This window comes from Nerophis ophidion, linkage group LG10 (assembly GCF_033978795.1).
Source record: "Nerophis ophidion isolate RoL-2023_Sa linkage group LG10, RoL_Noph_v1.0, whole genome shotgun sequence".
Classification (NCBI taxonomy): domain Eukaryota; kingdom Metazoa; phylum Chordata; class Actinopteri; order Syngnathiformes; family Syngnathidae; genus Nerophis; species Nerophis ophidion.
In genome coordinates, this window is record NC_084620.1 from 31,099,752 (window position 1) to 31,115,949 (window position 16,198).

General features: G+C 41.5%; 2 protein-coding genes across 8 annotated transcripts in view; both read left to right on the top strand.

Moving 5' to 3' along the window:
* shroom4 (shroom family member 4) overlaps positions 1-2,365 on the top strand; it is a 69,821-nt gene extending 67,456 nt beyond the window's left edge. For all 3 annotated transcript variants that reach the window (XM_061913489.1, XM_061913490.1, XM_061913491.1), the window contains 3 exons: positions 971-1,243; positions 1,316-1,458; positions 1,527-2,365. In XM_061913489.1, the coding sequence (XP_061769473.1) occupies positions 971-1,243; positions 1,316-1,458; positions 1,527-1,683 (573 nt within the window). In that variant the 3' untranslated portion in view covers positions 1,684-2,365. The remainder of the gene's footprint in view (positions 1-970; positions 1,244-1,315; positions 1,459-1,526) is intronic.
* An 11,215-nt stretch (positions 2,366-13,580) lies between these two features.
* LOC133560692 (H(+)/Cl(-) exchange transporter 5-like) overlaps positions 13,581-16,198 on the top strand; it is a 33,035-nt gene continuing 30,417 nt past the window's right edge. For 2 of the 5 annotated variants that reach the window (XM_061913493.1, XM_061913497.1), the window contains exons 1-2: positions 14,449-14,603; positions 14,671-14,814. In XM_061913493.1, the coding sequence (XP_061769477.1) occupies positions 14,555-14,603; positions 14,671-14,814 (193 nt within the window). In that variant the 5' untranslated portion in view covers positions 14,449-14,554. Of the gene's footprint in view, positions 13,730-14,069; positions 14,312-14,448; positions 14,604-14,670; positions 14,815-16,198 lie in introns of those variants that run through there. The other 3 variants (XM_061913496.1, XM_061913495.1, XM_061913494.1) reach the window with 3 other exon arrangements.

A 16,198-nucleotide genomic window follows, 5' to 3' on the forward strand; every position in this document is an offset into this window, starting at 1 on the left:
CATTCAAATAACTATAACATATAGAACATGCTATACGTTTACCAAACAATCTGTCACTCCTAATCGCTAAATCCCATGAAATCTTCTTCATCGATGTCGCTTCTAAACAACTCTGCCAACTCCAAAGGTATGCACCGCTTCCCCTTGTCGTTTTCTGCTGCATATTCCACTACGTCCAGCTTGTAATCTGCAGTACATGATATCCTTTTCGGTCCAAATTTTTGATCAGCCCTTCTCAGTTTTTCTAAGTTACCCCCAACGATGAAATTATCCAGTAGCAGTTAGCATTCCATGACCCACAATGCACTTCTGCCATGACTCTCCCCCGCCAAATTCTTATTGGTTGACGTGTATGTGACGATTGCTGATGTGTGTGTGACGATAGCTGACATTTTCTGCGTCTATTCCGCGAATGAGATGAATAATATTATTTGATATTTCACACATAAGTCGCTCCAGACTATATATTGCACCCCCGGCCAAACTGAAAAAAACTGCGACCTATAATCCGAAAAATACAGTAATCTGTGAAGGAGCAGGAAGCGGCTAGGTACTGTATGTGTTTGCGGTAAAATTTTATAAGAAGCGCTCTGTCATTTAACATTTTACGAGCGCTTTGTGCAAAACCAGGCCCCCACCCCCACGCAGCGGGTCCCCGACGCACAGCGCGTGTTCTGTCTTAAGGGACGCGGGGGGCCTGATCATTTGGTTAAGGCTTCCTCTGCGCCACAAAGATATGGCTCCCCAGAGCACATTTTGTGGCGAATAATGTGTACTTGTTCATAATTAAGCTGGGTAACCACCAGATGCTATTCATACAACTTTTTGTTTGGTGACAAGATAGTTCTCAAATACCATATGTGCTCAAAAAAGGTTGGCATTGTTATTTTTGTTTTTTTCTTAAGCCGCTGCAGTCTTCAGTTCATGTTTGTGTTCCCTCGATTGATCTGCGTGTGTTTGCTGGGCGCAGAGACAGCTGATGGAAAGCCTGCGCAAGAAGCTGGGGGTGTTGAGGGAAGCCCAGCGTGGACTTCAGGACGACATCCGTGCCAACGCGCAGCTGGGCGAGGAGGTAGAGAGCATGGCAGTGGCCGCGTGCAAGGCCAACGAGGTGGACAAGTTTCGCATGTTCATCGGCGACCTGGACAAGGTGGTCAGCCTGCTGCTGTCTCTGTCGGCCCGCCTGCTGCGGGTGGAGACCACGTTGGACACGCTGGACCCGGACACCGAAGAAGATGAGAGGGTGAGGAAGCGGGTCAGGCAATACTCGTGTAAAACATTGATGTTGAACATCTCTTCATTGGCTGCTGTGTAGCTCCCCCTGCTGGAGAAGAAGCGCCAGCTCATGAGGCAGCTGTCAGAGGCCCAGGACCTGAAGGACCACGTCGACCGCAGGGAGCAGGCTGTGAGCCGGGCCCTGGCCCGCTGTCTCTCTCCGGACCAGCACAGAGACTACAGGTACTAAACACCATCGACATTTTTTCCCAGACAAGTACATTCATTTTACACGCGTTTGTCTCCCTTAGCCACTTTGTGAAAATGAAAGCCGCCCTGCTGGTGGAGCAGAAACAGCTGGAAGACAAGATCCGGCTTGGAGAGGAGCAGCTAAGAGGACTGAGGGAGAGTCTGGGGCTTGGCCTTGGTCTGGGAATGGGAATGTCCATGGGGTATGGGCAATACTGACTAAATCCCGTATAACAGCACAAATGTAAATATGTCTCAGAGGTGCTTGCAAAAAATGAGACCTCGAGGTTCCTGGACCAAAACGTGACTACGTCAACATCTGAAAAGCCCTGAGGTTGCCATGCGCACAATCAAGAATCCAAACGATCTTGAATTGGAGCCTCTTCGCCACTTCAAAACCATGTTTACTTACCATGATGGAACTTGCACTGTGAGACACGAACACGTATGTCGACCTCACTACCAGAGGGTTTGATGTGGTGCTTCATATCAACAAAAAGATCTACAGCATTATTTTGTGTTCTGTTGCTGGCTGACACTCTGTAATCCATGATTTGTTCCCTCCATAACATCACGTTGTGTTTGATTCCTGCAGCTGTTTCATTTACTGTGTGGAGTTTGAGACTCCGGTCACACGCATGTACAGAAAACCCTGGGGTATACATTGTGTAAATAGTGGATTTCAATAGACTGGAATGGCTTGTATGATATGATCAGAAAAACTATGTATATTTGGAACTTTTGTCAATTCCATTTCAGATCGTTCCTTTTTTTTAACTGCACAAATGTACAGAAAGAAGCTCGGCTTAAACGGAATTGAGCAATGCAGAAATTAAGGCAGAGTTTTTGTCCCCTGAGTTTGTTATCCAGGTTTCATCATCCATTAAACTTTGACAAAGTGCCTGCTGTCGTCCTGTGCCTCCACCTCTTGGTTATTTGTGATCTGGGCCAAAGTCCCCCTGAGCTTTAAGCGCCAGCACCGACCCTTGGACTGAGGCAGTTATAGTTTCAGTAAATCAACTTTGGGAGGTATTTTTGAGGTGACTTGTTGAACAAATGGGCTCTTTAAGCCAAGATTTGCACTCATTTTTCAGTGTATTTGCATTTTTAAAAAAAGCCTATTTCCGGAAAGTGCTGTAAATAATAGTGTTTTCAACTCCCCGCAGATGTCGTTGCGGTGATGTATGCACCTCCTGTGTGTATTGTGCTGAATGTTATACCCCCCACGTGTGGCCACGGCATTCCTTTATTCTGAGGTGGGGGGCACTTAAGTAAATATGGCTCAGGCCAAACAAAGGTTGCTGGATGATCTGAGCTTTGCGGGAGACTGAAGACCCATTCAAGGGGAAGCGTGCTATTTCTTTATGTCAGTGTAGCACTTAAAACGTCCAGTCCGACTTTTAGGAGTAGTGATTATTCTAATATATTGATGCTTTAAACTCCAAACCTAATCACTTTCTCTGGGAAATGAACAATCAGGCACAATTCCAGCGCAGGCCTGAAACAAGATGGCCTTTCTAATAGCATGGAATTGCTGGCTGCTTGCATAGTTTTCCCTCCGATAATGAATTCAGCATCACTTCTGCAAAAAGGCCTAGAGGTGGCATTATGAAGCAAGCTGGGAGGAAGGAGGCCCTCTAAAAACAAGAATCTGTGGGAAGCGAGCTCAGAAATGTTTACAGTGGGTTGCAATGGTGCTTGACAGCTTGGGAAAAAGAGCAAGGCTCAATAACAAAAATATTATGACTATTATGCTATCTAATATTGTTGTTTCATATTTATCCTCAAATAGTTTTACAGTTTCTTCCAGGATTAACCTTGCGTGAACAACAAAGAATACAATATCAAACTTTGATCCACTATGTTTACTGCTTACCTGTCAACATCCATTTTCTACCGCTTGTTCCTTTTTAGGTCGCGGGGTGTCGCTGGAGCCTATCTCAGCTGCATACGGGCGGAAGGTGGGGTACACCACAGGGCCAACACAGATAGACAACATTCACACTCACATTCACACACAAGGGACCATTTAGTGTTGCCAATCAACCTATCCCCAGGTGCTTGTCTTTGGAGGTGAGGAAGCCGGAGTATCCGTAGAGAACCCACACAGTCACGGGGAGAACATGCAAACTCCACACAGAAAGATCCCGATTGTAGGATCGAACCGCAGACCTTTGTATTGTGAGGCAGATGCACTAACCCCTGGTCCGCCGTGCTGCCTGTCAACATGTGCTTTTGAAAATATAGGAAGCCTCAGTGTTCTTGCCGAGTGTCACCTGTAATACCCAAAAGGTTATAGTTTTTTTGGAGGCGGGGGATGCTTCCTCATCAAAATGACTCAATCATATTGAAAATGTAGCAGGATATTGAATATCTGGAGCCCCATTAGAAATGATCAAACATTTACACAACGACACAATGTCTTTTAAAATGTCCTGCAGCCTGCTGCTAATGACATTTTGTGTATAATAAGTGGTTATATGATTTCAAATCCATTTGTTTTTACTTTATTTCATTCTCCACAACCAGTTCTTTGGATCATTTATTTTATTTATTCATTTATGTGTTTATGATATATAATATACATTTTGACTGTATTTAAATGTAGAATATATGTAGAATACATTTGTATTATTCATATATATATATATTATATGATAAAAAATTATATTATTATTATTGTGTGTGAACTGTGGTGCTGAATTTACCCCAAAGATAAATAAAGTACTTTCTATTCTATTTGACAGGGACAGTACAATTAAACATTGCTACCCATAGATCAGCGGTTCTCAAATGGGGGTATTTGAAGGTATGCCAAGGGGTACGTGAGATTTTTTTTTAATATTCTAAAAATAGCAACAATTCAAAAATCCTTTATAAATATATATATTGAATAATACTTCAACAAAATATGAATGTAAGTTCATAAACTGTGAAAAGAAATGCAACAATGTAATATTCAGTGTTGACAGCTAGATTTTTTGTGGACATGTTTCATAAATATTGATGTTAAAGATTTTTTTTTTTGTGAAGAAATGTTTAGAATTAAGTTCATGAATCCAGATGGATCTCTATTACAATCCCCAAAGAGGGCACTTTAAGTTGATGATTACTTCTATGTGTAGAAATCTTTATTTATAATTGAATCACTTGTTTATTTTTTAAGACGTTTTTAGTTATTTAAAAAAAAAATCCAAATAGTTCAAGAAAGACCACTACAAATGAGCAATATTTTGCTCTGTTATAAAATTTAATAAATCAGAAACTGATGACATAGTGCTGTATTTTACTTCTTTATCTCTTTTTTTCAACCAAAACTGCTTTGCTCTAATTAGGGAGTACTTGAATTAAAAACTTGTTCACAGGGGGTACATCACTGAAAAAAGGTTGAGAACCACTGCCATAGATAACCGATGTCAAAGTACATAAGACTTCTAGCCACAGGCTAATTTGCAACACTTCTCCCTGGTTAGGCTTTTAAAGAAAAGTTGAGAAACGTGAAAAACACATACAAAAGGATTAAGACAAGTATAAAATAAAAAATACATTGAAAATAATTGGCCCCATTTGTCCACACTACATTCAGTTCTCATGGTCACACTTCTGATTTTCCTAAAGCCGCTTTTTCAGTTTTGTGGAGAAAAGTTTAATGTCCGTCTGTGACTTTAGCTCCAGTGGCAAAGAGTTCCACAGATGTGAGGCCTTTACTGAGAACACAGACTGACCCAGAGTCGTTTGGCACCATTTCACTCTACAGCTTAGATCATGTAGACCTTTATTCTATTTTCATAGTCATTGTAAACATTTTGCATGATACCCAAAACTGCTCTTATTAAATATCAAGGGATAATCAGCCCTTTAAGAAACATTTGCACATTTAGTCTTTCTTCATTGGAGGGTGAAACAGCGGCGAGTTGTAGCTTATACGTTTTTGGACAAACTCTGTTGATTGTTCAAAGGCTCACTTTCAAAAGCACTACAAGAGAGGAACAATTTAATCGATTAAACTGGAATAAACAATAACAACCAAAAGTGTTAGAATACAATAAGAAAACAATATAATGGGTAGACTATCATGTTTGCATAGTTATAAATAATCAATCAATTAATCATTTAAAGTTTATTTATATAGCCCTTAATCACTTCATGTCTCAAAGGGCTGCACAAGCCACAACAACATCCTCGGCTCAGATCCCACATCAGGGCAAGAAAAAACTCAAACCAATGGGATACAATGAGAAACCTTGGAGGAATACTTGGAACCCGGATAAAAAACGCTCTACAGCCCGCAGACTTTTTTTGGGCTTTGGGAATCACTAATAAGCCGGAGTCCTTAGAACACAGCATTCTTGCCAGGACAAAAGGTACAATGCAATCAGCAAGATACGATGGAGCTAGACCGCTTATACGTAAGTAGTGAAACCTTAAAGTTACATCCCACTGGATGTGAATTCTCCCTGCCCACTGGGTGTGAGTTTTCCTTGCCCTTTTGTGGGTTCTTCCGAGGATGTTCTAGTCGTAATGATTTGTGCAGTCCTTTGAGACATTTGTGATTTGGGGCTATATAAATAAACATTGATTGATTGATTGATCTTAAGTGCACAGGAAGCCAGTGCAGGTAAGCCAGTAGAGGCATAATATGATCAAACTTTCTTTTTCTTGTCAGATAAGCTGTGAAACATAATTACAAATGAACAAGGAATGAATGAAATAAAAAGTAAATACAAGTGCAAGTATACGCTGGGACAAAAAAATTCAAGGCATAGTTTGATACTGTCATACTCCACTTGTCCATTTTGTCATGCTGCCATATCAATTAAAATAAAATATTTACAAAAATATAACGTTCAGTTGCGGTATTGAAGTGCATTTTTGGTCACGTCACCTTCTCCTGGGCAGAAGGGCAACACGGCAGTGCAGCTGGATCAAAATGTCGGAGACGCTTTGCTGAACAAAAAGTTTTTTGATTACAAGGGAGCGTCATTATTCAGGACTGCAGTACACAGGAGGGGGTTAAGTTAAAAAAAAAATGAGGCCCTCCTAACCTGGAGAAGCCGAACCACAGTCTCATATTCCTTCTGCCTGTGTCTGGGTGTATGTTATTTCAGAAGAACACAACCTTGACACCAGCAGTGAGGGATGCCGTCAAGCTGAAGAAGGAGTCCTATCGGGTTCTTTTGGCTCATAGGACTCCAGAGGGAGTGGACAGGTATCGCAAGGCCCAGCGGTGTGCAGCTTTAGCAGTCGCGAGGGAAAAACTCGGACATGGGAGGAGTTCGGGGAAGCCATGGAAAAAGACTTCCGGACGGCTTCGAAGCAATTCTGGAGCACCGTCCGCCGAATCAGGAAGGGGAAGCAGTGCACTGTCCACACCGTGTATGGTGCGGATGGTGTTCTGCTGACCTCAACTGCGGGCGTTGTGGATCGTGGAAGGAACACTTCGAAGACCTCCTCAATCCCACCAACACGTCTTCCTATGAGGAAGCAGTGCCTGGGGAATCTGTGGTGGGCTCTCCTATTTCTGGGGATGAGGTTGCTGAGGTGGTTATAGACCTCCTCGGTGGCAAGGCCCAGGGCTGGATGAGATCCGCCCGGAGTTCCTTAAAGCTCTGGATGCTGTGGGGCTGTCTTGGTTGACACGACTCTGCAGCATCGCGTGGACATTGGGGGCGGCACCTCTGGATTGGGAGACCTGGGTGGTGGTTCATGTCTTTAAGAAGGGGGACCGGAGGGTGTGTTCCAACTATCGTGGGATCACACTCCTCAGCCTTCCCGGTAAGGTTTATTCAGGTGTACTGGAGAGGAGGCTACGCCGGGTAGTCGAACCTCAGATTTAGGAGGAACAGTGTGGTTTTCGTCCTGGTCGTGGAACTGTGGACCAGCTCTATACTCTCGGCAGGGTTCTTGAGGGTGCATGGGAGTTTGCCCGACCAGTCTACATGTGCTTTGTGGACTTGGAGAAGGCATTCGACCGTGTCCCTCGGGAAGTCCTGTGGGGAGTGCTCAGAGAGTATGGGGTATCGGACTGTCTGATTGTGGCAGTTTGCTCCCTGTATGATCAGTGTCAGAGCTTGGTCCGCATTGCCGGCAGTAAGTCGGACACGTTTCCAGTGAGGGTTGGACTCAGCCAAGGATGTCCTTTGTCACCAATTTTGTTCATAACTTTTATGGACAGAATTTCTAGGCATAGTCAAAGCGTTGAGGGGTTACGGTTTTGTGGCCGCGGGATTAGGTCTCTGCTTTTTGCAGACGATGTGGTCATGATGGCTTCATCTGGCCGGGATCTTCAGCTCTCACTGGATCGGTTCGCAGCTGAGTGTGAAGTGACCGGAATGGCAATCAGCACCTCCAAGTCCGAGTCCATGGTTCTCGCCCGGAAAAGTGTGGAGTTCCATCTCCAGGTTGGGGAGGAGATCCTGCCCCTGGTGGAGGAGTTCAAGTACATAGGAGTCTTGTTCACGGGTGAAGGAAGAGTGGATTGTGAGATCGCCAGGCGGATCGGTGCGGCGTCTTCAGTAATGCGGATGTTGTACCAATTCGTTGTGGTGAAGAAGGAGCTGAGCCGGAAGGGAAAGCTCTCAATTTACCGGTCGATCTACGTTCCCATCTTCACCTATATGGTCATGAGCTTTGGGTCATGACCGAAAGGATAAGATCACGGGTACATAGGCCGAAATGAGTTTCCTCCGCCGGGTGGTGGGGCTCTCCATTAGTGATAGGGTGAGAAGCTCTGCCATCCGGGAAGAACTCAAAGTAAAGCCGCTGCTCCTCCACATCGAGAGGAGCCAGATGAGGTGGTTCGGGCATCTGGTCAGGCTGCCAACCGAATGCCTCCCTAGCGAGGTGTTTAGGGCACGTCCAACTGGTAGGAGGCCACGGGGAAGATCCAGGACACGTTGGGAAGACTGTCTCCCGGCGGGCCTGGGAACGCCTCATGATCCCCCGGGAAGAGCTGAATAAAGTGGCTGGGGAGAGGAAAGTCTGGGCTTCCCTGCTTAAGCTGCTGCCTCCGCGACCCGACCTCGGATAAGCGAAAGAAGATGGATGGATGTACAACCTGACATTGTAAGGAGATGTTCGTGTAAAAGTGTCTTTAAAACATGTCTTTCAAGGCTCTGAGCTAGACAGGTAGTCTCTTCTCAAGGATAGGGCTATCATTTCTGCATTCCGAAGTCCCAATTAGAGCCTCTTTTCCAACGAGAAATGATCCAATCCACCTGCGAATACCAAACTATGGGGTCTAATCCTATTATGTGCTCAAACTTAAATACCACTATTTAATTAAACTTGATCGTTTGCCTTCTCCAAGTTGGATATAAATTGAACCATAAGCAAAACATGATATGAGTTAATAATTCACTTCAGTATCAACTGTATCATGTTGTTAAATGAATGTCCACCACATGTGTCTGTTGATGCTACATTAGCCTGCTGTCATTGTCCACCCCATAGACATAATAAAAGGGTTCATAAATAAGAAAATGTTATAGTATGTGTGGGGTACACCCTGTCAGCACGCCTCCCATGACAGGAAGGATGCGTGCATAGTTCAGGCCAGGGATTCTGAACCTTTTCGAACTCGGGACCCAACCTTTCCACTGGAGAGGCCCACTCAAATATTAACACTGAATGAATAATCTTACTCTCGATTTTAATCCTATTCATTAGTTATATCTAAAGTACTAACAGTTTAACAGGATAAACCTCATCAAATGATATGAAACCATGTCTTAATCACAAAGATTATTAATCAGGCTGATTACCAAAACAAATATAAATCGAATATACCGCAAAAGACTGCACTCAAAAACTGATGAAAATAAAAGTACACACATGTACATTTATTATTACATAATAATATTATGTTATTATATTATCATTATTATATTATTACACAAATTTACACAGTGCTAAAATATATTAATTTTAACCTAATTAATAATATTGATAATATATGTTTCTTAAATAATATTAAAACAGGTGCAAATAAATATACTGTGTCTCTTACACATCTGATATCATCCCTCACATCTGATGCAACTTTGACTGTCAATACTGTCCCACTTACACATCTGTCATCGCTCACATCTGATGCAACTTTGACTGTCAAAAATGTCCCACTTACACATCTGATGTCATTGCTCACATGTGATGCAACTTTGACTGTCAATACTGTCCCACTTACACATGTGATGTCAGCATTCTCACCACCCAGGAGGTAATTTTTACACAGCAACATACATGTCATTAGATATTCAGATGTCAGATTAAGGTTAAGATGGCCCGTTTGTTTTCCTTTGTCATTACTAGTGAGTTGTACAATTCTTTAGTTAAAACAAAGTGAAATTAACCTAAAATACATAACAGTTTTATTGCGTTCTCCCACTCTTGATTAAAATTACAATGTAAAAACAAAACCATTTCTTTTTTTTTTTCAACTCAAAATATGTATGTGTACTTCTTTTGTTTTTTTTGGGATGACAAATGTGTTATGTTCAGTCCAAATGTTCCTGAAATTAATATGAGGGAATTAGTTCCCCTAGAATGCAACAGCTTTTGGTGGACAACTTTTATCAAAATACAGAGAATTTCCTATGTGTTTGTTGTTGCATTTTAGATGTACGATGTTTCTCCCAGCTTTCATTAAGCCTGGTAAAACACTTTTGTGCTCTTCATACTGTGGAGAAGATTTACCTAGCTGAAGAAAGTGCTATTTATCAATTTTTTTAATCGTCTATAATACTCATGTAAATATTATCTTTGTCAATAAATAGAATATAATCAAAAGACGTTCCAATTCCTGTCAAAACATTTAAGAATTGTTGTTTTTGTTTTTTTTCCAACACATTGTTTGTGAAACAGTGTTTTGTTTCTGTTTAATATGTATTGATTATTCCAAATAATGCATATATATGGGGAGACGTTGTGTTTATAGGCCAACTTCCAAGGCATCCAGAGCTGTGTTTGGGAAAATGATAGATAACTTAATGGCTAATTTAGAACACTTAAAATCACAACTTAGTAAAAACCTGAGGCCACAACATTTTTCAAAAAAGATGTTGGGAAAAACAAACCAGTGTTTTTTTTTTTTGTCAGACATCAGACATGTTTTCATTCATTAGATTTTGAACACACGGTTAACAGTTTCAAAGTGTATAGCATTGAAACTAGTGGTGTGCCATCAGAGTCAGCGAGGCCTTCTCTGCTGGCCGAACATAAATCATAATCATGGATTAATAAAAGTTGATTTTATTTTAAATTTAATTTCTATAAAGATATAAAAGTATTCATCATATTCTCTTCATGTCATATTAAGCTCCATTGCTGCCATTTTTACGCAAGCTGCTTTTTTTTTATATCCAACCAGTATTCAGCTAGTTTGTTGCCAGCGCTGTTTGAATTCTGCCGGAGGCCGTCTGAACCAATTAGCGGCGGCTGTGCAGTTTAACGAACAGAGGATATTCAGTTAACAGAGGGTTGCGATAGCCGCTCAGATCACAAATTGTTGACAGTAGCCCATCTAGGTAGCATTACGTTGAATGTGACTGTGATTGGATGCTCACTTGTCATTCCCAGGTATCCAATCATAAGTTGTGATTTACAAAAGCAGAAAGTTGTACCTGGAGTTATACCCGACCAGCGGAGAAATCAGCGGTACTCACTTTTTTAACCAACAAAGAAGCAGAGCAGGTGGCAGACATACATTTGCAAGGGTATTTTCAAGAAGGGTATTTAAAGAGAAACTAGATCTTGCGAAACGAGGTCAGCCGACCCCGATCTAATCTATCACTTATCGACTTCCATCCATTCATTTTCTACAACTTGTCCCTCTCTATCGACTCGTTGATAGAAATTCAAAAATCTCAAAGCGAGTTTTTAACAATAATTCCACCATTGCTTGTTAGGGACGGCGTGGCGCAGTGGGGAGAGTGGCCGTGCGCAACCCGAGTGTCCCTGGTTCAATTCCCACCTAGTACCAACCTCGTCACGTCCGTTGTGTCCTGAGCAAGACACTTCACCCTTGCTCCTGATGGGTGCTGGTTAGCGCCTTGCATGGCAGCTCCATCCATCAGTGTGTGAATGTGTGTGTGAATGGGTAAATGTGGAAGTAGTGTCAAAAGCGCTTTGAGTACCTTGAAGGTAGAAAAGCGCTATACAAGTACAACCCATTTATCATTTAACCCATTTATTATCATGTTTCACACTTCTTCCTATTAATTACCAAAGCAGAAGCATTTGAAAAGGCCTGCAAACCCTCGAAGATGGATCTGCTGGTCATTTTGAAGAAAGATGCAATGGTCGTTGGCTGATTAATCCACAACTAAGTCAGCCATCCGCTGAGTCTTCACTTCCTCATTCGGGCTCTGCGGATATGAACAAAATGATTGGCATATTTGGCTGTCAATCTGGGATTTTGGGACATTCCCTTTCCGATTTATGGAATTGTAAGTTATTTTGGCTTTTGTTTTTGTGTTTTCTGAACATGTAAAGTGTTTTGTATTTTGTTTTTGTGTGTTCTGAAATTGAGAATTGTTTTGTATTCATTTTTTGTGTTTTCTGAAATTGAAAAGTGTTTTGGGTCCATGTACCTTCCGTTTATTCTATTTCCAATTCTTACACGCAAATCAAAAAACTAAAATAGGGCCGTTTTTTGATGTTTTATTGTTTTATGACAGATTTTAAAACAAACAAAAAAGGGTTATTTTCCATTAAAATATTGCCTTAAAATAAACGTTTGTGCTGTTTTCCTTTTATGGATTTTTATTTTCACAGATAGACACAAAAATCCAATTTATGTTTATCCAAAATGCAAAAATGCATGGTTATCTATGTGAGGACAAATTGAACCGGAAGTAGTATTTTAACTTTTCCTATGCGTTTAGCATGTTTTAGCATACCGGTAAGATATTTGTTCAGCAGGAGTCTTATTGTCGTTTTTGAAAAAAAGTGTCTTTAATAGTTGTCCAACTTTTGTTTCAGAAATGAAAATAGAAAAAATGGCCCCAAATTAGTTTTTTTGATAAATGATACATGGCGCCAAATTTGTTTTTTTGATAAATGATAATATAGCGCCTTTCTACCTTCAAGGTACTCAAAGCGCTTTGACACTACTTCCACATTCACACACTGATGGAGGGAGCTGCCATGCAAGGCGCGAGCCAGCACCCATCAGGATCAAGGGTGAAGTGTCTTGCTCAGTACACAACGGACATGACGAGGTTGGTACTAGGTGGGGATTGAACCAGGGACCCTCGGGTTACGCACAGCCACTCTTCCACTGCGCCACACCATGATTTGTGTTTAAGAACTGGAAATAGAATGACCGGAAGGTACAAGGACCGTTTTGTATTTAGTTTTTTCTGAAATTTAAAAAGTGTTTTGTCTTTTATTATTTTGAAAATGTGAATAGTTTAGTTTTTCGTTATTTTGTTTTGTGAAATTGTAAGTTGTTTTGGGTCCATCTACCTTCCGTTCATCCATCCATCCATTTTCTACCACTTGTCCCATTCGGGGTCGCGGGGGTGCTGTAGCCTATCTCAGCTGCATTCGGGCGGAAGGCGGGCTTCACCGTGGACAAGTCACCATCTCATCACAGGGCACCTTCCGTTAATTATATTTCAAATTCTTAAATGCAAATCAAAAAACTAATTTTGGATAACTTTTTCTATTTTTATTTCTGAAACAAAGGTTGAACAACTATTTATTTTTTTTAAACGACAATAGGACGCCTGCTGAACAAAGATGTTACTGTTATGCTTAAAACACGCCAAAGGAAAAGGAAAAGCTAAAATACTGCTTCCGGTTCAATTTGTCATCACACAGATAAACCCGCACTTTGGATAAACATGAATTGAATTTTTATGTTTATCTGGAAAAATTCAAATCTGTAAATGGATCAAAGCACAAAATAAAATGTTTTGGCAATATTATAATGAAAATCAACCCTTTTTTGTTTGTTTTCAAATCTGCCGTATATAGTAAAAATCGAAAAACGGCCCTGAATTAGTTTTTTTATTCTCAATTTTAGAATTGGAAATAGAATAAATAGCTTATCTTTTGTTTTGTTTTATGTAATTGTAAATTTTTCATCAAGTATTAGTGTTTTGCACTTCCGGGCCATCGTACTTTTATCTGTTTGACCACCTGCCCATCAAAATGAGGCTGGTGAAGTTCAATGGAAAAATCTCACCTTTTTGGGCCATTTTATAATGATATTGAACGAGAGAACCATGGAAAAGACCGGCAGAAACGTGAGCGTTGCCAGGTATGTGTTGATATAATGAATAAGATTCAAGCCACGTTGGATAAACATGAACGGGCTCAAATAGACAATGGCCGCTGAGTCGTTCTGCTCCACTGACCTAGTTAGACTTTAGTCAATCGTTTTTCCTGTCGTCTTAACCATGGAGGAGCAGCTTTTCCGCAAGTTACTTTCAGAATAAAGCGAGTGTACAACACGCTGGCTACAAATTAAATATTTAAAATAAGAATTTTCACCGTTTAATTTATATTTAATATATATGTTTATTACATATGTTTGTCGATACGGCAATAAAATCTAAGGTTGGCTCGATATCCAGTGGATAGTTTCCCTAGCGGAAGCGGAACTCCCGCGAGCTTGATGCGAAGTGTTAGCAGCCCGAAGTAGCAAAACAACGCCGAAGCGGACTATTCTACTCTTTTTTTCCCCTCGAATATGAGATGAACCTACTACTATTCGGAACGCTAACTCGTTTTTTGGAAGACGCGTGAATACATCTGAGCTGCCAAAGTTGACACTTAAATTGGTGTTGTTGGTGTTGATCAAGAGGCTCTAAACCGAGTCACAAGACTTCTTCATCATCAGGTAAAGTCGGCCTTTGAACGCACCATTCATCCCTCGGCTCTACCTGCAAATAGTCTCATGTTCGCTTATAATTTGGGCGCCTCGATTAGGAAACACACACTCATGCAAACACACACACGCCACAGGAGGAGCGCAGCGCGATTTAAATATTTGCCAAAAATGTCCCGGAAGTAGAGACACTGTCATCGAAGCTGGCGACAGTCAGCACAGTCCAGCAACTCTCGCCACAATAATGACGTCAGTATGAGCCACTTCTGGTCTTATTGGCGTCGTAGACATGGTGCGGTTGGAGGTAACACCGCCGAGAGTTCAACCTGAGTCTCTTGGGACATTAAAAGTATGCGTGTCTCTCTTAACAGGCGGGACGGTGATGGCGCACCGAGGTGGTTACAGTGGTGGAGGAGGAGGTGGCAGCAGTGAAGACGACGATGATGAGATGGTGGACATCGCCGGGGCAACGCTGGACGTGTCTTCCACGGATGACGTCCCCCCACTCAGTCTAGGTCAGTGGTTCTTAACCTGGGTTCAATCGAACCCCAGGGGTTCGGTGAGTCTGCTTCAGGGGTTCGGCGGACCCTCCGCCGCGGAGGTCAAGACACACCCGACTCATCATGTAAATTAAAACTTCTCCCTATCGGCATATTATGGATACCCCCAAACAATGTTCCCTCTAATGTTCCATCTGATTTACAGGGGTGTAATCAGTTGTGAGTTCATGCACTGTGTTGGTTTTGTTCTTTGAACAAGGTGATGTTCATGCACGGTTCATTTTGTGCACCAGTAAAAAAACATATAACTTTGTCTTGAATTTAAAAAAAAAAAGAAAATAAAATTCACTAAAGAAAGGTTAGGTGAATGCGCATATGAAACTGGTGGGGTTCGGTACCTTTAACAAGGTTAAGAACCACTGGTCTAGGTAATGACATTCTAAAAACGTACTGAAAAGTTAAAAGTTAAAAGTACCAATGATTGTCACACACACACTAGGTGTGGTGAAATATGTCCTCTGCATTTGACCCATCCCCTTGTTCACCTCCTGGGAGGTGAGGGGAGCAGTGGGCAACAGCGGTGGCTATGCCCGGGAATTATTTTTGGTGATTTAACCCCCAATTCCAGCTCTTGATGCTGAGTGCCGAGCAGGGAGGAAAAGGGTCCCATTTTTCTAATCTTTGGTATGAACTCACAACCTACCGATCTCAGGGCGGACACTCTAACCACTAGGCCACTGAAAAGCAACTTGTTCATTTTAATACTCTTAAAACAGGGGGTGTCAAACTCATTTTAGATCGGTGGCCACACAGAGAAAAATGTACTCCCAAGTGGGGCCGGACTGGTGAAATCACGACACGATAACTTAAAAATAAAGACAACCTTGTATTGTTTTCTTTGTTTAAAAATAGAACAAGTGCAGTTTGAAGATGTACAAATCATAATGTTGTTCTTTTTTTCCACTTACATGTTGCGGTTAACAGTATTCTACCTTTATCTATCATTATTTGTACTTTCTGAATAAATGATGTGATAATGTTCATCAGTCAACTCATTGGTGTTCATTTTCAGTCTTATCAAGATTAAAAAATAATATTGAAATCAAATTACAGGATGTTATTTATGTGGTTTGCTCATTTTCCTCGGCTGGTGCACTAACGTGGTTTATTTTAATGTTTTTACGTTAGTAACCTAATCTACAAAAGATACACAAGACTTGCTGTTGCGACAACTAGTGGACACATATAGAACAGCAGTTTATTTCATTCCAAAATTACGGCTCATTTTTTATACTTAGCAAACTCATCCCGCGAGCCGGGTAAAACCTGATCAGGCCTTACATTTGAAATCTCTGCTCTAAAACCTCATTAAAGATTCTCTTTAGAGCATGAGTAATCT